Consider the following 24,903-nt stretch of genomic DNA (forward strand, 5'->3'; position numbering starts at 1 on the left):
GTTTATTTGGAAGAGCACTAGGCTTGAATTTAGGGTTTTCTTTCATAGCACTTTTGTCTAAGAAGTTTTTTTTCATTGCATTAATTTACTAATTTCAGTCAAGATTTTCTGACTTGTAAAACAAACAAACAAAAAATAAATTAGATGATTTCCAGTCTCTAAACTCTATAATGATTTAGATCTGCAAATTAAATGAGACAATTGTTATTTCTATGTTTTATAGAATTATTTTCTTTCTGTTCAGCACTTTAGGTTTCTAATTAATACCAATTTGCAGGAATTATAGGGAACAGAGAAACTTGTTAAATACAGCACAGGGAGGTTGCCAGCGATGTGGAAAAATCTATAGGACAAAATATTTGATATTTACATAGGTAAAGTAGAGTGAGAAAAAAATGGAACAGAGGACACATAGACTAAAAGATAATTAAGAGACATTTCACTTAAATGCTATGTACGGACCTTGTTTGTATTATTACTTTAAACCATTCTTAAAAACAGAAAATATGAGACAAAAATGTGAACACAAAAGATGTTTAGTGATATTAAAATATCTTTAATTGTGTTAATTACATTATTGGTATTATGGCTATGTTTAACATTTTTTTGAAGTATTTACAGATACAATAACATGATACTTGTGATTTGCTTAACCATTATCAGAAGTAGGGGAGACAGGGCAGTTGGTGGGTGTATAGAATTCAGAATTGACCACAAATTGATAATTGTTGAAACTGGTTGATGGACATATAGAAATCCATTGCACTTTTTGCTCTACTCTTAAAATATTTTGAAAAGGAACTGAAGGAAGGTAAAGAAGAGATGGTAGTAAAGTTAAACTTTTATTATATTAAATGAAAACATCGTAGGTTCTAGAATCTCCCCAGGGCTTTGAACCCATAGCTGCAATTGCCAATGCTAAATTATCTCATGGTCAGCCTAGGTATTGGTTTAAGTCACCAGCAAAGTAGAAGATCAAAGATCCCCTCTTTAATGAAGATTTTTATATTTGATATTTCTGAATGAGATCATAATAGTCCTAATAAGAAAAAGAGTACATTGTTGGACTTCCTTACATTTTACATATAATTTAGTACTGATACATAATATATATAAGAATATATATTATATATCTCATATCTTTTATAGTAGAAATTTTTCCTGACAGTCAGTTCTTGAATTGCAAATTTTTAGTAAAATTAAATACAAACTAATTTAGATTCATGATATTTAAATATTTTTCTTTCTAATTAGGTTTTAAAATATTCTGATAACTATGCCTGAAAACGAGACAGTTTCCTCTTCTTCCACTAGAGATGATCAAACCAATACAGGCAAGTTCATCATAAATTGATTTTCTTTGAAAATAGTTCATAGATAAATGGGATTCAAATCACTTACAGAGGAGAGCAACTGCAAAGATAGTAATCTTTTCCAGGATAATGGTCACAAAACCAAAACTTACTGGGACCAGTAAAGTGAGCTAAGAGAAAAGAGTGAGTCAGTGTAACAAAAACACATGATCTTAATTATAATCAGTTTCTTTTATAATTATGGCTGAACTATGTTATGGGTAATAAAATAGGCAAGCAGTACAACAACGGTGTGCTGGATTCAGCTCTTGTATATATCTCTTCTCAATTCCATTCCACTGGTAACTTCAAATTGGCCCTGGTGGTAGTATTTATTCCCAACTAACAGCTGGATATTAAACTTTTACCAGCATACCACTGAAGCTAAACATGGAAAATTAGAAATGAAAATACTAATATAATTCTATTTTTAAAATTATAGGATTTTATTGCATTAATTTGCTCTATTTTCTTTGCGTCTTGAGCTCTGACATCTTTTATTCTGTATCATGTTTGCAATGTCATATCTTTGCATGGTATAAAAAGAGGTCAGCAAATTATAGCCCATTGCCCAAATCTGGCCAGCAGCCCTTTATTTACAGACCCCAAATTAAGAATGGTTTTTATATTTGTAAGGAGTTGTGAAAAGAAAAAAGAAGACAATAAGGAATATGCAACAGAGACTGCATTTGGCCTACAAAATCCAAAATTTTTACTATCTGATGCTTTCCAGAAAACATTTGCCAATCTTGGTGTAGAACTTAACCTTGAATACTTTGAGAACAATAGGTAGTCTTTGTATCAGTTATCCACTGCTGCACTGATGCTATGTAACAACCAACCCAAAAAATGCAGGTGCATGCAGCATCATAAACATTAATTTTATGCTCACTTGTGCATGAGTCTGCTGGATGGTTCTGCTGATATCAGGTGGGCTCAGTACAGCTCACTCATGCATCTGCACTAAGCCACAGGTTAATTCAGTACCATTATTGATCTTACTTATTTTGGCTGAGCTTGTTTACAGGTCTAGGGTCTTGGCTGGGAAAATTAGGCTGATTCAGCTCTGCACTCGCTTGTCTCTCATATTCCAGCATACTATTAAGGGGCTTGATCTCTGGGTTTTGGCAGTTTCAAGAGGAGGGACAGAAGCACAGAAGGCCTCTTCAGGCCATCGCGCAGAACTGGTGCACTATCACTTCTGTCCCATTTTATTGATCAAAGCAAGTCACAGAACTAGCACAGATATATGGGTAGGAGATTAGACTCTACCTCTTGATGGAAGATGATGCAGTGACATTGCAAAGGAAAATGAATACTGGGAGGAGAAAATTACTGGGGTTATTATTGCAATCAACTTACTAAAATTTTCTTCAGGGTTATAATTGAAAACAGTCATTTAGTAATTCCAAACGTGGATGAGGTCATGACACAATGGATTTTATTTAAAATTATTAACCTTGGGTAAGAATCTTATTTCATCACCACATATTTTCTAAATATTTGAAAAACCTTGGTTTGTAGCTCTTTATTTCTTCTATCAATATTAATTGAAAAAAATGTTATTTCATTTTCATTTATAGAGTTTGTTTTGTAAAGCTTAAGCAAAAGCTTGTTTTTATTTCTGGAAATTGATCCCAATCTCAGATTAGTAACATGGAACAAGTTATTTATTTAAAATAAGTTCCCTAAAAACACAATTTGGAATGAACAGAGTAATCAAATCGTACAGGTGTGTAAGTCATATTTAAATAGTTGAAAGAACTACTGAAAGTTTTGGGGTTGATTATAATGTGAATTAAAAAGACTAATAGTTTGTTCCAAAACTTCCAAGAGCTGACCTGATGATTTTCCTTTGAATGACTTGACAAAGCCTATTTTAAATTGGAAAAGAAAATGATTCAGTCTATACTCGTTTGCAAGCAAAAGCTAGAAAGTTAATCATATTAACCATGACTTAAGCCTCCCACAGTCATTTGATGCAATAGATATATATAGCAGATAAAACTATATATCACATGATTTAATGGAATGTAAGTCTTCTGTGATATAGTCTTCTGTAAAGGCATAAGAAATGGAAATATGTCTGTTTGGCTAACACTTTGGAAAATAATATAGTTAATACATTGTCTTTTAAAATGTGCCTGGTTAGCAAATTTAGGATTTTTGTATTTAAGTGACATTAAAAACCGTATTTGGAATGCTAACATCAATAGGGATTATCAGTTAAAATTTACTTTTATGGCTTCACACCATCATCAAACTTCCTATTCTGTATGTAAGACAACCAACTGTTATAAACAACATTCAGCTAATCCAGCAAAGCATTGAAATGTCTGTGTTTAAGCCACAGGAATTTATCAATCCTGTGTATTTGTTGCCAGTGTTTATTAATATGTCTTCGAATATTTTAAACTTTTAAGTCCAAAGTCCATCTTTGCTGGATAATGTACTCCACCTATTTGTGTACTAACTTTTGAAAAAGTTTGTCATTAATTCTATCACAAGAACACAGTGGGAGGTCGTATTTACTAACTTCTGTGAAACTACATTCAACATAATAACACTTTAAAAAATATCCAAAATAAATCATTTTTTGATGTTCTTTTGTTCATGATGTAACTACTACAGTCATTTGGAAGCTGTCACTATTCTAAAAATAATGGGGCCAGGCGTGGTGGCTCGCGCCTGTAATCCCAACACTTTGGGAGGGTGAGGCGGGTGGATCACTTGAGACCAGGAGTTAGAGACCAGCCTGGGAAACAGAATGAAACCCTGTCTTTCTAAAAAATACAAAAAGTAGCCAGGCCTGCTGATACGCGCCCGTAGTCCCAGCTACTGGGAAGCTGAGATAGGAGGATCCCTTGAACCAAGGAAGCAGATGTTGCATGTGGCACTGCACTCCAGCTTGGGTGACAGACCAAGACCCTGTCTCCAAAAACAAATGGGTGATTATTCTGTGTTCTCAGTTGACAGAAATCATAAAACAAATTACTAATCTTTTTCAGATTGTTCTGTAAAGTTACAGCCATGTATCTTAAACAAGCTGACCAATAGTATTTTCATATGACTCACATTTACAAATGGTTAGCTCTGTTTGGGATAACAATTTTTATTACAATTAACAGGACCTTTTAACAAACTATAATTTTTGGCTTTGCAGGCAATATTTTCTCTAAATACAAAACTGCATTTCATGGCAGCATCACATTTATTTGTATCAAAATACCAATAGTACGTTTATTTATTAAGGTTTTCCTAATGTATCTTTTCCATAACATGTGTTCTGTATAACAGGCAGAGAGTGAATTTTTTTACAGAATAGTATTTTGATATTTTAAAATAGAAAATACTTTGCATGTGTAAAATATCTGAAAATACATGTAAAGTTTAAAGAATATCGATAAAATTATATATTTGTGCACTTAAAATTTGGCTTAAAGAATAGAACCTGGTGTTCACTCATCTCTTCCAAATCGCATTTAATTTTATATATTACATATACATATTAATATAATACATATACAATTCTATATATTTTATTTCATATAACAAGTTTAACTCTCCTATTAGTTCACTAATGTTTGTTAAATCATTTGAAAATAATAAGTTTTAATTTTTACTTTCTTCTCAATGTAATTGTTTTCCGTTTCCTTCTCTATCACTAGGCTGATTTTTTTGTGTGTGCACCCCGTTGAATGAAGATGACTAAAATGTGCACGCATCTTCCTATCCATGATTTTTAAAGTGAGACTTCTAATGTTTTGTCCTTAAATATGAGTTTTTATGGTTTGTAAGGATCGTTCTTTATAAAATTCTATAAATTGTGACCCTGTTGTGAATTTTATTAATGCTTTTCTACATTTACTAACATTTTCTGGACTTTTGTTTCCTTTAATCTTTAAATTTAATGACTTGCGTACCTGGATTTAAAATTTTAAACAAACTTCATTCCTGGGACAAACAATTTTTTAAATTTTATTGTAATATAATATATTTCTAGATCTTTTTTCATAATCATTTGTTTAGGATTTTTGCATCTTTCTTATTCAGTAACATTGGCCCCTATGTTTTCTGAACATTTCTTGTCTTGTTTTGGTAATAAGGGTTTTATAACTTCAAGATTGAATTATAGAGTGCTTCTTTATTTTCTGTTCTTCAAAAAAAGATAATATATTTTTATTATTATTTTCTGGAATATTTGGCTAAAATTACCTCTTAATTTGGAGGGATATAATTATTGATACAAAATATTGATTGACCTTAGTACTATTCAAGTTTTATGTTTATCTTCTATTCACTATTGATTAGCGAGTTATAATTCTTTCTTTTAAAAATCTGTTTGGTTAAATATTAAATGTATTGGTACAATACTGTTAATAATAGTCTTTATTTTTATATCTATATGCAGTTGTTTCTTCTTTACACTCATAATATTGTATTTGTTTCTTCTGGTTCTCCTCTGTTTAGTCTTGACAATCTTGCCAGAGGTAATTCATTTGTGTTAAACTTTTCAAATTGCTAAAATCAAAACTTTTGATTATCTCTAGGTTTTGTTGTTATTTTGCTTTATATTTTATTAATTTGGAATGTTATTACCTTCCTTCTCTTCCTTCTACTTTCTTTGTGTTTGCTCTCCCACATGTTTTAAATTTGGTTACTTAGATCACTAATTTTCAGACTTTTTTCTTTTTTAATATAGTTATCTCAAGCGGTAATTTTCCCTTGAAATAACAAAGAGATAATAAAAAGGATTGGAGGGTCAAATCAAATCAGACTCATATAAAGTGTGTAGCTTTGCTAACAATTTTAAGGTTATAGGAAATTCTCAAGTACATTTGAAGCAGGGAGATACCTGGGACCATCAGAACAGCTCTCCACATCCTGTCTCACCTGGTTGGATGTGCTCTGCTCCAGATTAAAGAATGATGTGTTTAAGCATGTATGTGCAGCCATGCGACTCATTCAGAAGACTGCCCTCTAGTCATGAAACAGCTTCATTTTTTATTAAGGTAGTTTAATAGTTAACATGATGTTTTTCAGGGAGCCATATCCCATAAACACATAGGTTCAGGTTTGTTTATGGTTATAATTCAAACAGCCAAAAACATCCTGCTAAAAGCTTTCTGTTGATAAGAACTCTCCAGTTAACAAATGTCAATTAGTATGTTTGCCAGAATGTCTGTTATTAGCATGTTTGCTAGGGAATTTGACCTGGTCGCCTGTTTCCTTTCTTTGGGGGCCTCTCCTTTACTCCCCATGGGGAAGTATGGATTATAGACTTGCAATAACTTTTAGATTTAATTGGATTTTGATTTACTTTTGACTCGTATTATTTAGACCTATGAAATATTTTGGTTAAGAGTTTAATATCTGTAAGATCTACCTCATGTTTGTGACTGAGATCCGCTATATGTTTTCACTAATTTTGTTTTCTTTCTTTTTTCTTTTTTCTTTTTTTTTTTATTGAGACGGACTCTCGCTCTGTCACCCAAGCTGAATGGAGCGCAGTGGCAAGATCTCGGCTCACTGCAAGCTCCGCCTCCCAGATTCACGCCATTCTCCTGCTTCAGCCTCCCTAGTAGCTGGGACTACAGGCGTCCACCACCGCGCCTGGCTAATTTTTTGTATTTTTAGTAGAGAGGGGGGTTTCCCCATGTTGGCCAGGATGATCTTGAACTCCTGACCTTGTGATCCACCCACCTCGGCCTGTCAAAGTACTGGGATTACAGGCGTGAGCCACCACGCCCAGCCAATTTTTTTCCTTTCAATCTTTATTAGATTGAGAGTAATCTGTTAATTTTCCCACCTTTGGTAGATTTTTCTGTTTCTCTTTTCATCTCCTCAAAGTTGGTCCCTTGTAATTAGGAGCATAAATGTTATGAATTGTAATACTGTTATTTTGTATAGTAGTCTTTACTATTATAAAATATTTAAACTTGCATCACTTAATGTTTTTTGGTCAAAATTCTGCGTTGTCAGATACAAAGGTCATGACAATTGCTGTATTTTCTATTCATTTGCCTAGTATATTTCTGCCCATCACTTAAATTAAAACTTTCTGAATCACTTTGTGTGATGTATACAACATATTTTTTTCACTTCACTTTATTTTACTATTGATGATTTAAGCCCATTTACAATTACAAATAAAACTCATAAAGTCTCATTTTCATTACACTTTTATATTTAAATACATTTATACATATGTATTATGTACATTATTTGCTGTCCTTTTTAACACTTAAAGTTTATGATACTACTAATACCTTACTTCTCTCTCTCTTAGATAATGTGTATTGGATCTTTATTATGAGCAATACCAAAATCAGCTAGGAAGATTTCTTGCCTTTACATTCCATCTTCCTATCATTTAATTAAGGAATATTGTTTTATTCCTGATTTATACTTGTATTCTTATTGTATTTTGCATATACTCTCCCACTCCACACCCAATACCATATTTTTGGTACTAGTACTTATCTGCATCATCAGTACTGTGTCTGCATTGTCAAGTACATAAGCCTTCTAATCTATTATACTTTTCCCATTCTTCAATATTAGTTAAAAAGCTAATATATTCAAGGCTCACTGCCAGTACTATGCCAAATTTCTCCTATCGTTTTTGTTGTATTACATTTACTTTCTAGTGGATTCAGGAAGGGGGATCCAAGGAAATATATTCTTTCATTTCTTGAATGTTCATAGCAATTATCTCTGGACTATATACTTGAATGACAGTTTTATTTGATAAATTATTTGGCTTACATTTTTTATATAATTTATTTTTTGTTTATGAGAGTATCTTAAATGTATTATCTAATTGTCATTTGGCATCAAATCATATCAATTTTATTTTCATCGAATTATAATCAACTTAGTATTCTTACCTAGATTCCAAAGGATTTTTTATTTTTTTTTACAGTTTAAAATTTTATTAGAATATAAAAATTTTGGAAATACAAAAAATGTGACATGCCTAATAGTAAAACACTACTCTTTTCTTTCATGTACATTATCTTTTAATGGATAGACACGCATTTATACAGATGCATTATAAGTATAATTTTAATGTTTACATAATTAATTTTAGACATTTTGACATTCTTGATAATTACATTTTTATTGAATAATAGTACTCAGCCTTCTTTATCATAATTTCAATAACTATCATTCCATTTTGGCATATATGCTGTGATACTGTGTTTAGCTTTTTAAAATTAAGCTACAATTCACATAGCATAAAATGTACCTTTTTAAGTTTACAATTTAGCATCTTTAGTATAAGTTTGTGCAGCCATTACTGCTATCTATTTCTAGAACACTTTCATAACTCCTGAAAGAAACCCTGTACCACTAGCATTCTTTACCCATTCCTCCTCTACCCAGCCTCTGGTAACCACAAATCTGTTTTCTTGCTCTATGGATTTGTTCACTCTAGATATTTCATATCAATGATTTTATAAACAGTTGCCTCTGCATGCCTTTCACCTTTGCAAGAAGGATAATGCTGTTAAGGTTGATCCATGTTGTAAATTGTATTCATATTTAATTCCTTTGTATGACTGAATAATATTATTCTTTATGAATATTCTACATATTGTTTATGCATTCATAGGTAGATAGATGTTTTAGTTGTTTCTATTTTAGGGCTATTATGAATAATGCTGCTATGAATATTTGAGCACAAGTTTTTGTGCAAACATATGTTTTCATTCCTGTTGGGTGTATAGTTAGGAATGGAATTGCTGGGTCATTTTGTAATTCAGTGTTTAACTTGCTTAGTAATATCCAAATTGCTTTCCACAGAAGCACCCATAGTTTACATTTCATAATAGAAAACACATGGACTCCAGTTTCTCCACATCCCTACCAAAAGTTATTAGTTTCTTGGTTTGTTTTTGCTTTATTATTATAGCCTCCTAGTGGCTGTGAAGTGACGTTTCACTTTTTTTTTTTTTAATTAGTAGACTGTCTTTAGAGTATTTTCAGGTTTATGGAAAGCTGGTACGTAATACAGAGCTCTCATATACTCACTATTTCCTAACCTACGTTCATGGTTTCCAATATTATTAACATCTCGCATTAGTGTTGTATATTTGTTAAAGTTGATAAACCAATATTGATACATTTTTATGAACTAAGGTCCGTGGGTCATTCTTTGCGTGGTACAGATCTGTGGGTTTTGACAAATGCGTAATGTTATCTCATGCTTCTCAGACTTCTTTCCACCTTAGGTTTAACAAAAAGTCTAGAGGGGCTGAAGTGAGTATTTCCTTCTCTCAATTGGTTAGTCTCTGTTAAGGTAGTTTCCCTTGAGGGGTAGTGATAGACAGAACCTTCCAGGCATATTTCAAAATGGCAGTTCTTACCCTGGGAATAATCGAAAATAGTTACTTTTCCCCTTCTAGAAGTAGGAAGTATTATTCCCCAAATTTCAACTGTGAGAATATGGTGGAGCTGGAGATAAAAGTAAAAATATACTTGGCCCTCTAAGACTGACTCCCCAGAAGTTTTTAACTCTCAAACTAGTCCACACTCAGCCTCCAATAGTTAATCACTTAGATTTTACACTTTTCTACCCATTTTTGGCTCCAGCAACTTCCGCATTAGCCTGACCCTCCAGTTTTTGGGGTGTCAGTTTGCATTGTAACCTTAATTCCCTGATGGACTTAAGAAAATTGTTGAGTTTTCCTTTCAATTTTTTCTTTTAAGAAAAACCGAATGCTGACTTTCAAGAATTTCATGTGTCAAAGTGTAACTGTAATTTCCAAACTGATTTTGACAGAAGTCTATTTGCTTTATTCCTCTATATGAACCATTTGTTAGGTTTGGTTTGGTTTTGTTTTGCTTTGATGTCATACATTTTTGTTGAAAACTGGGCATTTAAAATAATAGAATGTGAAAACTTGTGGACATCAGATTCCTCTTCTTCTCTAGGGTTTGCTTTCCCTGCTGATTTTTGTAGTTGTTAATTTAGCAACTTTTCTGAATTAGTTCTCTGAAGCCCATATATATATATATTTTTTTTTTGTCCTCTGTGGCCACCCATTGAAATCTCTATCCAGTTGGCTTAGTGGTCAATTAATGATTAAACAGATACTTCTCTACATTGCTGGAATCAAATCTCTCAGTCTTTGCTAAGCATCTTTATGTGCATGTTAGGATACATCTTCAACACTCATCCAAGGACTTGACAGCTCAGCCTTAGCCTTTCCTTCTGGCACATGCAGAGTCTCAAGGTCAACCAGAGGTGAGAGATTAAGGCTTTCATGAGTCTTTTTGTGTGTGTGTTCCAAATCCTCAAATGATAAAGGGAATTGGTCATACGGGTGAGAGATGAGACTGAAGTAATTGTCTGTTGCACTAGTTCTCAGCTAGAATTTGTATCACAATAACCTGAGGAAAAATTTTTAAAAATCTACAAGATTTTGATAGAGTAAGTCTAATAAAGCCTGGACATGTATGTTTACGAATATTTCCTTGAAGCCAGGCATGGCAGTGCAGCAGCTGTAGTCCCAGCTGCTTGGGAGGCTGAGGTGGAAGGATTGATTGAGCTTGGGAGTTTGAGTATAGCCTGGGCAAATAATGAGACCCCTCCTCTAACAGTAACAACAACAACAACAACAACAACAACAAAGTCCTCAAAATCCGGATACTATTCTGGTTACGAACCACTGAATAGATAAGTGTAATATGTAAATTCTCATGTCTCAGAAACGTAAGATATCTCTAGAAGAGTTGGATTTTGATAGATGCTAATTCCTTTAAATCTATTCTTTCTAATAATATTAGCCTGACTTTTTCCTGATCATGCTCGCAGTTTTGGAAGTGAAGTCTTGCAGGACGTAACCAGATATGTCTGAAAGTGACGATTCTTTAGGAATGAGGCTTGCAGAAAACTCAAACTCTCTTCTTCCTCCTCTGATGTCATAAATGTGGACCTTTATTTTTCAAGGCTCTGTTGACCTTCGGAGTCAGGACTGGGACCAAGGAAAGTTAAAATGCCACAAATGTTTGTGTTCTTACCAAGATTTATCTGTTTTTCTTGAATAGTTGCTCACACGTTTGCTGGAAGCCTTTGCTATATTTCTGGAATTCTGAAAATGTTTATTTTGACAATTTTGCCTTTTTTAATCTTTGCATTCATGGAGAGGTAGATTTTTCAAAGGTCCTTACTTTATCATTTTCTCTGATATCTCTTTTTAACTTTTGTCTTTTATTGGTTTTTTTTCAAGTTAAGTATTCAGAATTGGAATTTGGGGGACACAGGCTGTGAACATTTGTATGGCCTTCAATATTTATTTTATATTGTTTTCCACAAATGTACCTCACATTCAACTGTGTATCACTATTACCACAACATATTAATACCAGATTTTATTTGATTATGATTAAATAGCTAGTTTATTAAATAGAAAATGACCACAATTGCTCTACTTTACATTTTTATTACCAAAGAATATAAATAATTTCCATATGTTCATTTAATTATTTAATCTTCTCTCATTTGGACCTTCTGATGATGGATTGTTAATAGGTGAACATTTTCACTATATAAATAAACACCTGAAACCTTTATATATTATTTCTTTTTGTGTCATATTTAGTGAAAATAATTGCTCATCTACTTTATGAATTTCTATCTTGAGTCAAAGAAGATAAAATTATCATGTTTCATATATTATTAAATTATTAAATCTAAATGCATCACTAAATGTTGTATATATCATGTTAACTTTTATAATTTTAGTATCTTTTGAAAAATTTTAAATTCTGGAGTTCATCAGGAATTTACATTAGAAAATTTGTTTACTGATAGAGTGGTTTTGATGAGCACATGCTGTTGGAATTTTGTTCCTGGAATATTATGTAACAATACAGTTATCCACCAAGGAAGAAACATGAATTAGAGCATGAATTTATTTGAACCAATGTTTTTCAGGGTCTGTTTCTTGTGCAGCTTTTTGTAGAAACTGACTATAGGCACATCTCATTTTATTGCACTTCACTTTATTGCACTTTACAGATCCTGTGTTTTGTTTTGTTTTGTTTTAATTTGAGGTTTGTGGCAACCCTGCTTCCAGCAAGTCTATTGGCAGCATTTTTCTAATAACATGTAGAGAAACTTCATGTATCTGTGTCATATTTTAATACTTCCTGCAATATTTCAAAAACTTTTTCATTATTTGTCTATCTGTTATGGTGACCTGTGATCAGTGGTGTTTGTTGTTACTATTGTAATTGTTTTGGTGTAACATGAACTACACACATATGACACTAACTTAATCAATAAATGTTGCATGTGTTCTTACTGTTCCACTGTCTGTGCCCCACATCTCTTTCTCTCTCCTGTAGCCTCTTTGTTCCCTGAGACACAACAATATTGTACTTAGGCCATTACTAACCTTACAATGCCCTCTAAGAGTTCAAGGTGAAGGAACAATTATGTGTCTCTCACTTTAAATCAAAAGCTAGAAATAGTTAAACTTAGTGAGAAAGGCATGTTGAAAGCTGAGATAGACTGAAGGCATAGTCTCTTGTGGCGAGCTGTTAGCCAAGTTGTAAATGCAAAGGAAAAGTTCTTGAAGGAAATTAAAAGTGCTACTCCAGTGAACATATGAATGATAAGAAAACAAAACACCTTTGTTGCTGATATGAAGAAAGTTTTAGTGGTCTGCATAGAATATCAAACCAGACACAACATTCCCTTAAACAAAAGCTTAATCAAGAGCAAGGCCCTAACTCTATTCAATTCTGTAAAGGCTAAGAGAGGTGAAGAGGCTGCAGAAGGAAAGTTGGAAGCTTGCAGAAGTTGGTTCATGAAGTCTAAGGAAAAAAATCATCTCCATAGCATAGAAGTACACAGTGAAGCAGCAAGTTATCCAGAAAATCTGGCTAAGCTAATTGATGAAGGTGGACGTGCTGAACAACAGATTTTCAATGTAGGCAAAACAGCCTTTTATCAGAAGAAGATGCCATCTAGAACTTTTATTGCTAGGGAGGAGAAATAAATGCCTGGTTTCAAAGCTTGAAAGGACAAGCTGAGTCTTTTGTCAGAAACTAATACAACTGGTGACTGAAGTTAATGCTTATTTACCTTCCCCCAAATCCTAGGGCCCTTAAGAATTATGTTAAATCTCCTCTGCCTGTGTGCTATAAATGAACCAACAAAGCCTAAATGACAGTACATCTGTTTGTACCTTGGTTTACCAAATGTTTTAAGCCCACTGTTGAGACCTACTGCTCAAAAAAAAAAAAAAAAAAAGATTTCTTTAAAGTATTACTTCCACTGACAACATATACATCCAAGAGCTGAAATGGAGATGTACAAGGGGATTAATGTTGTTTTCATACCTGCTAACACAATATCCACTCTGCAGCCTGTAGATCAAGGAGTAATATTAACTTTCAAGTTTTATTAGTTAAGAAATGCATTTCATAAAGCTATAGCTACCATAGATAGTGACTCTTCTGATGGATCTGAGTAAAATAAATACAAAACCTTGAGGAAAGTGTATACCATTGAGAATATTCATGGTTCATGAGAGAAGGTCAAAATACCTTTAACAGGAATTTGGAAGAAGTTGCTTTAAACTCTCCTGGATGACTTTGAGGGATTCAAGACTTCAGTGGAGGAAGTTACTGAAGATGTGGTGGAAAGAGCAAGAGAACTGGAATTTGAAGTGGAGCCTGAATATGCGACTGAATTGCTGCAATCTCATGATAAAAGTTTCATGGATGAGAAGTTGCTTCTTGGGAATGGGCAAAGAAAGTGGTTTCCTAAGATCAACTCTATTCCTGTTGAAGATACTGTAGACATTGTTGAAATGACAACAAAAGATTTAGAATACTGCATAAACATAATTGATAAATTAACAACACGGTTTGAGAGAATTGACTTCCATTTTGAAAGAAGTTCTACTGTGCATAATATGCTATCAAACAGCATCACATGCTACAAAGAAATCTTTTGTAAAAGGAAGAGTTAATCCATGAGAAAAACTTCATTGTCCTACTTTGAGAAATAGCCACAGACACTCCAACCTTCAGCAACCACCACTTTGATCAGTCAGCAGCCATCAACATTGAGACAAGAACTTCCATCAGTGAAAAGATTATGACTTGCTGAAGGCTCACATGATCATTAACTTTTTCTTTTCTTTCTTTTTTTTTTTTTTTAAGACAGTCTTGCTCCGTTGCCCAGGCTGGAGTGCAATGGCATGATCTAGGCTCAATGCACCCTCTGCCTCCCGGGTTCAAGCAATTCTCCTGTCTCAGCCTCCTGTGTAGCTGGGACTATAGGTGCCTGCCACCAGCTAAATTAGCCCAGCTAATTTTTGCATTTTTAGTAAAGACAGAGATTCACCTTGTTGGTCAGGCTGGTCTCAAACTCCTGACCTCAGGTGATCCACCCACCTTGGCCAATCATTAACTTTTAAAAACTGAAATATTTTTAATTAAAGTATTTTTTTATGGTTTAGACCTAAACAATATTTAGACAATGTTTAGAAATATTTTATTGTTTTAGATATAATATTACATACTTGAATAGACTACAGTATAGTATAAATATAACTTTTCTATGCTTTTGGAGACCAAACACTTTGTATGACTCACTTTATTGCAGTTGTCTAGAACTGAACTTACAATATCTCGGAAGTATGCTTGTATTCTTGGTGTGGTCATTATTTCACTCTAATGTGTTCCCTCATTCCTCCTGTTACTATATTTTTCATTCAATAAATATGTATTAACACTTACTATGTCTGGGGTTCTTTGCTACTTGCCAAAAATACAGTGGCTGTAAGTAGATATACTCCCTGCCCTCATGAAACTTGTGTGTTGAAGGATAGAGACGTCATAATTTATCTTGGTAATTTAGGAAAATCATTATGAATGCTGAACTTTGGGATATTCTGTTTTTGCATTTCATATGATGATTTCCTATTAGCACAAATCTCAATTTTATAATTGTAAATTGTAGATTTTCTAGTGTGAATCTAAATTTTTTAAAAGAATTCTTTGAGATACCTGAAATATTTGTAAAATTATCTGATAGCTTTTAAAATTTTAATTTTGTGGGTATCATATCTTATGAAATATAATTTATTTTCATATGTCTGTTTTGTATAGAGAAGAAACTGTTTCTTTTGTTGATCTACACATTTATTTCTTGCAACAGTCTTTGAAATATATCCTTAGAATACTAGACATATTCAGATATTTAAAGGACAAGGCCCTCTCTCCCTCTCTCCACTACAAACACGTGTACATATTTGCCATGATTTTTAGATTTTTTGATATTATTGCTCATTTTAAAAATTTAAAAATATTGAGTCACAAATAAAATAGGCCTAATATTTTTATGGGTTATTAAACTGGAAAAAAGAGATACTTTTACAATGTTTATATTCCTAATGTGAACCATAATTTACATTCTTGTTTGTTTCAACATTTTTTTATGTTCTAGTAACATTTAATACTACCACAATTTTTTTAAAGGCTAGATATAATTATTAAATATGTTCCTACATAGGTTATACTTTTGTAACTATAGTGATATGTCTTTAGGGTTTATTTTTATGTCATTGGTGTTGGCAATGCTGTCTTTTATAAAAATGCTATATTATTTGTGACATATATGCAAACTCTCTTTAATCAGTTTGATTTTTTACTGAGGATTTTCTAGAGATGCAGTTATGACATACATAAATAATTGCATTTATCTTTCTTCATGTATTGTGTTTTTTCAATAAACTGGGGTATGTCACAAGGCCAATCTTACCATACTGTTGGATTTTTTAAATCCATATATAATATAACATTGGAAATTAGATTAAACCTTCATTTAAGTTCTCTTGAACACTAAACCGAGAAATTACACAGAAAGTTTCTATTAAAATTGTGAATCTATTTATCATCCCAGAATGTCACCCAAGATGACCTCCCATTTCCTTCCACAGTGTTTTCTATCAAACACCCTTTTGCAGAGAAACAGCATCAAACACTCTTTTGCAGAGAAACACCATCAAACTTTGTCTTTCTCTTCTACTTACCCCCTCAGCCCTTTCTTATGTAATTTAGCATATATGTCTTTATTCTGATGCTTATTTTCTTCCTGTACCCTTACTAGTGCAATATAGGGCAGAGTATTTGACTCAGGAAGCAAATATTTTACTTTATTTTATTTTACCTTTTATAGGTTTAACATGTCAGAAAGTAAAGACTCTCAGAGAAAAGGCATGGTCAAGGACAAATGAAGGTATCCAAAAGCTACTATGTATAATTTTTGTCTCTTTTTTCTGTCACATATTTATTTTTTTCAAAAAATTATAAGCATGAAAATAATTTCAGGCATTCTTCTGTTCTTCCTAATTGATGTTCTGTCAATGATTATAATTGTAACACTTCTTTAAAAAAATACTTATCTATTGCTAGTGTATGTTATATACTCCATTTCCTGTGTTCTCTTTTTCATTTTGAATAATGCATACTTAAGAGTGTACAAACTTAATATGTGGGTTTTTTTCATAAATGATTATGAGGAAACATCTGTGTCACCTTCACTCACTCCACACATAGACATGCCCGGCGTTTCAGATGGTCTCCCTGTACTCTCCTGAATAATACTTTATGCCCTCTACTACCTGGGCTTTTGTGGTGCTAATTTCCTTTTCTTTTTAATTTTAACTGTAGTGTTCCATATATATGCATCCCTAAAGATATAATTTAATTTTGCATGCTTGTTAATTGAAATTAAGCTGAGTTAATATATGTATGTTGCTGCCTTTGTTCAACATTACTTGTTATCTTCATCCTTGTTGTTACCGTTTTTGCTCAGTGTAATTTGTGGCTTTCATCCATTTTGCTGTACCATTGTCCAATACCATTCATTACATTTTTTGTTATTTTGAATAATGCTCCTGAAAACATCCTTGTACATATATCCTGTGTGAGTTTCTCTAAGGCATACCTATCAGCAGAACTGATAAGTATATGGTATATCTGTCATTGTCATTATTTGATAATGCCACATTATGTTCCAAAATAATGACATGAATTTACAGTGACATAACAGTGTAGGAATATTCAAGTTGCTCCATTTTCTTCCTACCACTTGACATTGTTAGACTTTTAAAGTATTGACAGTCTCCATACTATGTAGCAATGTCTTATTGTGGTTTTAATTTAAATTTCCCTGATTATTACTGATGTTGAAAATTTTTTCATGTGCTTTTTTGGTATTTTGAGTTCCACTTTTGCAAATTGACTGTATCTTTGTTCTGATTTTCTAATGAGTTTTTTACATTGATTTTTAGGAATTTCTTGTATAGTATGAATACTAGTTCTAAATCAGTCATATATTTAACTAATTTTTTTTACATTTATGCCTTTTATTTTTAATCTATTTATATTGCCTTTTGATGCACAAGGGTTCTTATTATTTTTTCAAGTCAAAGCTTTTTACGTATTATTCAAGGAAATCCTAGTCTAAGGTCATGCAGATATTAGTCCAAATCATCTTCTAAGCATTTTGGAGTTTTGACTTTTACACTTAGATTTTCAATCCACTTGGAATTGATTTTTGTATGTTATTTAAGTTATGGTTTCTACCTTTCTTTTGTGTTTGATTACTTTGACTCTGTACTCCTTATTGCTTTTAAAAAATTATTCATGGGTATTCCATGATGCTTAAAATACAGATGACTTCTTCCAGAGTATACTTGTTTTTGCTTCTGTCAGGAACATAGTGCTGTACCAATATGGCACAAACTTCAAACAAATTCAAGCATAGAGGCTTCGGTGGAGTGTCCAATGTTGAAAACTCAATCTGCAAATTTAAGTGATGAACAGCCAAAGTTTTAATGTCACAGGGGTGAGGTTTTCTGCTTTTGTTTTTATTTTTGTATGTTTAGTGTATACTCAGAGAAAATATCTCTACAATGTCTTGAGTTCTAGTAGAGGCCATTGGGGTGGTTATTTCTGGTTAACCTTTACTCTGAGACTGTAGCCATTTGCTATCCAAACTTAAAATGAGTTTTACAATTTAGTTGGGAATTAAGGCATTCTAATTTTTTTGTGCTATAGACCCTTTTGAAGCCTGTTGAAGCTGATACTCTCTGAATGAAAATTATATTTTTATTATTTGTCATTAAAATTATATTTTAAATATATTATAAAAGGTACAGAAATATTTTGAAACTCGAGTAATTTTTTCCCCATCCAATTTCACAAATCACTTAAATTTTGTCTATGGACCCTGAGACTAGGTTGTCTTTTTATTTTGTAAAGCTTACAAGTCATCAAACCCAGCCCAAACTTTCTAGGAATTGTCAATGACTTTTGTGTCAAATGTCATTTTGCATCCCGTGCTCCACTTAAAAGTATAGTTTCTGCTCTTCTTTAGATTTTTGTCCTAGTAGTTTGTAACTATCTTGTTCATATCTGTGTGTGTGTGTATATATATATATATATCTCCTATTTTCAGTGGAAAAGTAGATCTGATAAACCTAGCCTGCCATTCCAAGAAATATGTGTTATATACAGTACTATTGTGTATTGAATTATACATTTATAATAAGAGGAATTTTTCTGGTTTATATAATTTAACAAGTTTAATCCTCTTCTGAATTCTATTTCTTCCCAAATTTGGGAGATAATGTGCTTTGGGACATATTCAAAGAGTGTGCTATTTAATATATATTCCAAGATACGCTTAGGGAAAAAATAATTCTGAGGTAAAATAAAACTGAGAAATTTTGTATAATTTATATTTTTCTTGAAGGTTTTTTTGATGAAGCTTAACACTGAAAACTCTAACAAGTCTTGCAATGAAAAAACCTTCTTAAATAATATGTTATTTGAGTATAGAACTGCATCTTTCCATACTTATAAGAATCTCTTGGAATTATATATTGTAAACAGGTTTTAAAGAGTGCTAGTGTAGTTGAAAGACTGGAACTAGAAACAAAGTTTAAATTTTAGTTCTATCACTTACAAACTTTGTCAACCTGGTTTGGTTCACTACCTTTCTGGGCCACATTTTACTCACGTGTAAAATGAAAATTAATGTGTGTTATTGTAAAGATTAAGTATCATAGTATAATAAATATGAAGTTGTGGTTACAATGCCAGAAGCTCAGCAGCTTGGAAAATTGGACATTTGCTTCTAGTGCTCTATAGTAAACAAGCCCCTGTGGGTTGGAGTGGCTGATGTATAAAGGAGACTTTTTTGCAGTTTTAGGATTGTTTATTTCTGGCCAGGCATGGTGGCTCACGCCTGTAATGCCAGCACTTTGTGAGGCCAAGATGAGCAGATCACCTGAGGTCAGGAGTTCAAGACCAGCCTTGCCAAAATGACAAAACCCCATCTCTATTAAAAATACAAAAAATTATCCAGGCATGGTGGCGCGCACCTGTAGTCCCAGCTACTTGGGAGGCTGAGGCAGGAGAATCGCTTGAACAAGGAGTCGGAGGTTGCAGTGAGCCGAGATCACACCATTGCACTCCAGCCTGGCAACAGAGCAAGACTCCACTTCACAAAAAAAAAAACTTATTTATTTCCTATGTTTCCTTTTAATGTCTTAGTACACATACATACTTCACTTTTACCAGTATTTTAAATATTATTTATTTATAATTAAACATTTAAGTTCTGAATGTATTTCTGTTTTAAATACATTAACATTTCTTTACAAAGTGTTTCCTTTTTAATACATATTTTGTATGACATGGAATTCTTCCTTGACATATTTGTTATTTGGAAATATACGTTAAATTTCCAAATACCTTTGAATTAACTTTATGTGACAAATTTCTAATTGTACAGTAGATTAGTTATATAGTGCAGCTAGTTTCTACTTATTAAACTTTTTTGAATTATTGTTGTCTAAGATACCTACTTTTACTACCTTTAAATGATATAATCTGTATCTTTTTGCGATTCATAATCTGTATATCAATATTACCTTATTGTATTCATCACATCCTGTATGTTATTTCGTTATTCTGAACTTCATATGCCACAGATAAATGGCAGTGATTTAGATTTTTCCTCTATGTTTTTTTCTCTAAATTTCTCTTTATGTTAAAAAATAAGATTTTTTTCTAATATAATGTGCTGTTTTATTACACACATATAGATTTTTTTTATTATTATCTATAACTTCAGTTGTAAAGTAATAACTCTCGGTGTTGTTGAGCTTAAGTTCTAGATTTGTTCATATTTAGTCACATCAAGTTTTCTTTTTCAGAAAATAATTGTATGTATTTTACTTATAATGTTTTTCTGTATTATTTTATAATTGGTTCTTTTTGAGCAAATTTAGTCATTTATATATTATAATAGTTATTTGATTAGCACTATCTTTTATCATTTTTATATGCTTTGAACAATTTCCTATTATTGAATATTTTTGCCATAAACTTTTGCCTTCTTTTATGCTTTCTTTAATGCTTTAGTGTGCTTTGACATAAATATTCTATCTGTAACTGTTAGTATATATTAACATAAGTTATTCTACAAGCATTTAAACCTTATATTTATGTATGTATGTATATATGTATAATATATAAAAATATTTTAATGGTTTTAGAGTAAAACACTATTTTTTATTTTATAGCATACATACAAGAAAATGCCATCTTAAATTTATAATTTAATGCATTTTGATAAGTGCATACATAAATGTAACTACCATGCCATTCAAGCTAGAAAAAATTTCCATCACCCCTGAAAGTTTCTTGCCTACTATAGGCAACTGTTATTTTGATTTTTATCACTATAGCTTAGTTTTGTCTTTTACTTGGACCTCATAATAATGAAATTAAATGTATCTTTGAACAATTTCCTATTATTGAATATTTTGCCATAAACTTTTGCCTTCTTTTATGCTTTCTTTAATGCTTTAGTGTGCTTTGACATAAATATTCTATCTGTAACTGTTAGTATATATTAACATAAGTTATTCTACAAGCATTTAAACCTTATATTTATGTATGTATGTATATATGTATAATATATAAAATATTTTAATGGTTTTAGAGTAAAACACTATTTTTTATTTTATAGCATACATACAAGAAAATGCCATCTTAAATTTATAATTTAATGCATTTTGATAAGTGCATACATAAATGTAACTACCATGCCATTCAAGCTAGAAAAAATTTCCATCACCCCTGAAAGTTTCTTGCCTACTATAGGCAACTGTTATTTTTTTTATCACTATAGCTTAGTTTTGTCTTTTACTTGGACCTCATAATAATGAAATTAAATGTATCAATATATTTTTGAGATTCACCAATGTTACTCCATGTATTTGCAGCTCATTCTTTCTCACATTATATTATTGCATAACTACAGAGTATTTATTTAAATATATTTTTCTGCCGATGGACATTTAGGTTGTTTCCAGTTTTCACTGTTATGAATAAAGCTATATAAATGGCCTGGGATAATATTTCTGTGGATCTATACTTTCATTTCTGTTTGTTAAAAGCTTAGGACTGGAGTTGCTGCATTGTAGTGTAGATATATTTAGCTTTATAAGAAAATGTCAAATAAATGATAATATATTCTTATGTTCTAGAATTTTGAAACACTTCCTCAGAGATTGTGAAATGAAACATTTCCCCTGTCTCTACATGTCCTCTTTCTAAAAACAACAGTCTCTTAATCTAGCAATTATAAATCCTACATATCTTATGTATTTATAATTATAAATCCTATATAACTTATATAGAATATATAATTGTAAATCTACATATCAATAGTTAACATAGTTAAGATATGTATGTGTGTGTGTAGATATACACACACGCACACACACACATCACATTTTTTTAAAAAATGGCGACAAAGCTTACACACAAATCTCTGCCTTGCTAATTTTCACATAGTGTATCCTGGATACATTCTGTATCAACACATAATGACTTACCTGTTTGTTTTTAACAGTCTCGTGCTATTTTGAATACCTTCTTATGAAAGAGTCAAATCAATTGAAGAGCAGAGAGAAAATATCTGAAGATATTATGCTGTGGGTTTTGATTAATATTTACATCATAGTTGTTTTTCTTTTAAGGAGAGCACTTCCCTAAAGTAGTTTTTACATGGTGGTGCTTATTTTAAAATTTTCTATAATATTAAGTACTCACTAAAATATGTGTTTTTTCTTTTTAAAAGGCAATGCCACGTCTCAAAGTTTGGTTCTATATGAAGCCTCTAAGGAGAACAGTGAAAGTTGTCATGAAAGTAAAATGACAAATACTGAAGGTGAGGACTGAACGTAAATCATATAGTAAACTATATAAGCTATATTTATACTCCATCATTAGTTTATGATGTCAATACTATTTCTATTTTGAACTAAATCCTGCATATCATTAATAGTTAACATAGTAAAGATATATAATAGTAAAGATATAATGTAGTATATTGTATCAATAGTATATTGTTAACATAAAATCTGGGTTTATGATTGTTGTGTAATTTCAGAAATGTATGAATTTTAAAATAAATTCTTAATCACCCAAGCTGTGACTGGCCTGTTCTAGATAGAACATTTACAGTTCATTGAGGACATGTTTCTTAGAATAAAAAGAAGACAAATGTTTTGGGGGTGTATTTTTCATTTTTTAAATAATTATTTTATTTTATTTTTTTAAGTTCCAGGGTACATGTGCAAGATGTGCAGGTTTTTTACATAGGTAAACACATGCCATGGTCAATCCATCACCTAAGTATTAAGCCCAATATGCATTAGCTCTTTTCCCTAATCCTTTCCCCCACTCTGCCCTCCCCCTGCAGGCCCCAGTAAGTGTTCTTCCCCTACCTGTGTCCATGTGCTCTCATTGTTCAGCTCCCACTTACAAGTGAGAACATGTAGTGTTTGGTTTTCTGTTCCTGCGTTAGTTTGCTGAGGATAATAGCTTCCAGCCTCATCCATGTCCCTGCAAAGGACATGATCTCATTCCTTTTTATGGCTGCATAATATTCCATGGTGTATATGTACCACATTTTCTTTATCTAGTCTATCATTGATGGGCATTTGGGTTGATTCCATGTCTTTGCTATTGTGAATAGTGCTGCAATGAACATAACTCATGCATGTATGTTTATAATAGAATGATTTATGCTCCTTAGGTTGTATACCCAGTAATGGGATTGCTGGGTCAAATGGTATTTCTAGTTCTAAATCTTTGAGGAATTGCCACTGTCTTCCACGGTGATTGAACTAATTTATGCTCCTACCAATGGTGTAAAAGAATTATTTCTCTGCAACCTCACTAGCATCTGTTGTTTCTTGACTTTTTAATAACTGCCATTCTGACTGGCGTGAGATGGTATCTCGTTGTAGTTTTTATTTGCATTTCTCTAATGATCAGCGATGTTGACCTTTTAAAATATATTTGTTGGCCACATGTATGCCTTTTTCTGAGAAGTGTCTGTTCATATCCTTTACCCATTTTTTTAACGGGTTGTTTTTTTCTTGTAAATTTGCTTAAGTTCCTTGTAGATTTTGGATATTAGACCTTTGTCAGATGGATAGATTGCAAACATGTTCTTCCATTCTGTAGGTTGCCTGTTTGCTGTAATGATACTTTCTTTTGCTGTGCAGAAGCTCTGTAGTTTAATTAGATCCCATTTGTCAATTTTAACTTTTGTTTCAATTGCTTTTGGCAATTTCATCATAAGGTCTTTCCCCATGCCTATGTCCTGAATGGTATTGGCTAGATTTTCTTCTAGGGTTTTAATAGTTTTGGGTTTTACATTTAAGTTTTTAATTAATCTTGAGTTGATTTTTGTATAAGGTGTAAAGAGGGAATCCAGTTTCAGTTTTATGCATATGGCTAACCAGTTCTCCCAGCACCATTTATTAAATAGGTAATCATTTACCCATTGCTTGTTTTGTCGAGTTTGTCAAAGATCAAATGATTGTAGATATGTGTTTTTATTTCTGAGTTCTCTATTCTGTTCTGCTGGTCTATGTGCCTATTTTTGTACCAGTACCATGCTGTTTTGATTACTGTAGCCTTATAGTATAGTTTGAAGTCAGGCCACATGATGCTTCCAGGTTTGTTTCATTTTTTGCTTAGGATTGTCTTGGCCATGTGAGGTCTTTTTTGGTTCCATGTGAATTTTAAAATAGTTTTTTCTAATTCTTCAAAGAACGTCAGTGGTAGTTTAATGGAAATAGTGTTGAATCTATAAATTGCTTTCGGCAGTATGGTCATTTTCATGATATTGATTCTTCCTATCCATAAGCATGATACACTTTTCCATCTGCTTGTATCCTCTCTGATGTCCTTGAGCAGTGGTTTGTAGTACTCCTTGAAGAGGTCCTTCATTTCCCTTGTTTTCCTGGGTATTTTATTCTCTTTGTGGCAATTGTGAATGGGAGTTAATTCATGATTTGGCTCTCTGTCTGTTGTTGGTGTACAGGAATGCTTGTGATTTCTGCACATTGATTTTATATCCTGAGACTTTACTAAAGTTGCTTATCAGCTTAGGAAACTTTTGGGCTGAGTTGATGGGGTTTTCTAG

The 24,903-nt window shown here is 32.2% G+C and overlaps 1 protein-coding gene across 1 annotated transcript in view; it reads left to right on the forward strand.

The window, feature by feature from the left end:
• Nucleotides 1–24,903, forward strand: part of CCDC178 (coiled-coil domain containing 178) — a 528,736-nt gene that overhangs the window by 33,263 nt on the left and 470,570 nt on the right. The window contains exons 3-5 of the mRNA XM_017873932.1: nucleotides 1,255–1,334; nucleotides 16,558–16,617; nucleotides 22,543–22,632. Coding sequence (XP_017729421.1) covers nucleotides 1,277–1,334; nucleotides 16,558–16,617; nucleotides 22,543–22,632 — 208 coding nt within the window. The 5' untranslated portion in view covers nucleotides 1,255–1,276. The remainder of the gene's footprint in view (nucleotides 1–1,254; nucleotides 1,335–16,557; nucleotides 16,618–22,542; nucleotides 22,633–24,903) is intronic.

Source organism: Rhinopithecus bieti, unplaced genomic scaffold (assembly GCF_001698545.2).
Source record: "Rhinopithecus bieti isolate Rb0 unplaced genomic scaffold, ASM169854v2 scaffold_5260, whole genome shotgun sequence".
Classification (NCBI taxonomy): domain Eukaryota; kingdom Metazoa; phylum Chordata; class Mammalia; order Primates; family Cercopithecidae; genus Rhinopithecus; species Rhinopithecus bieti.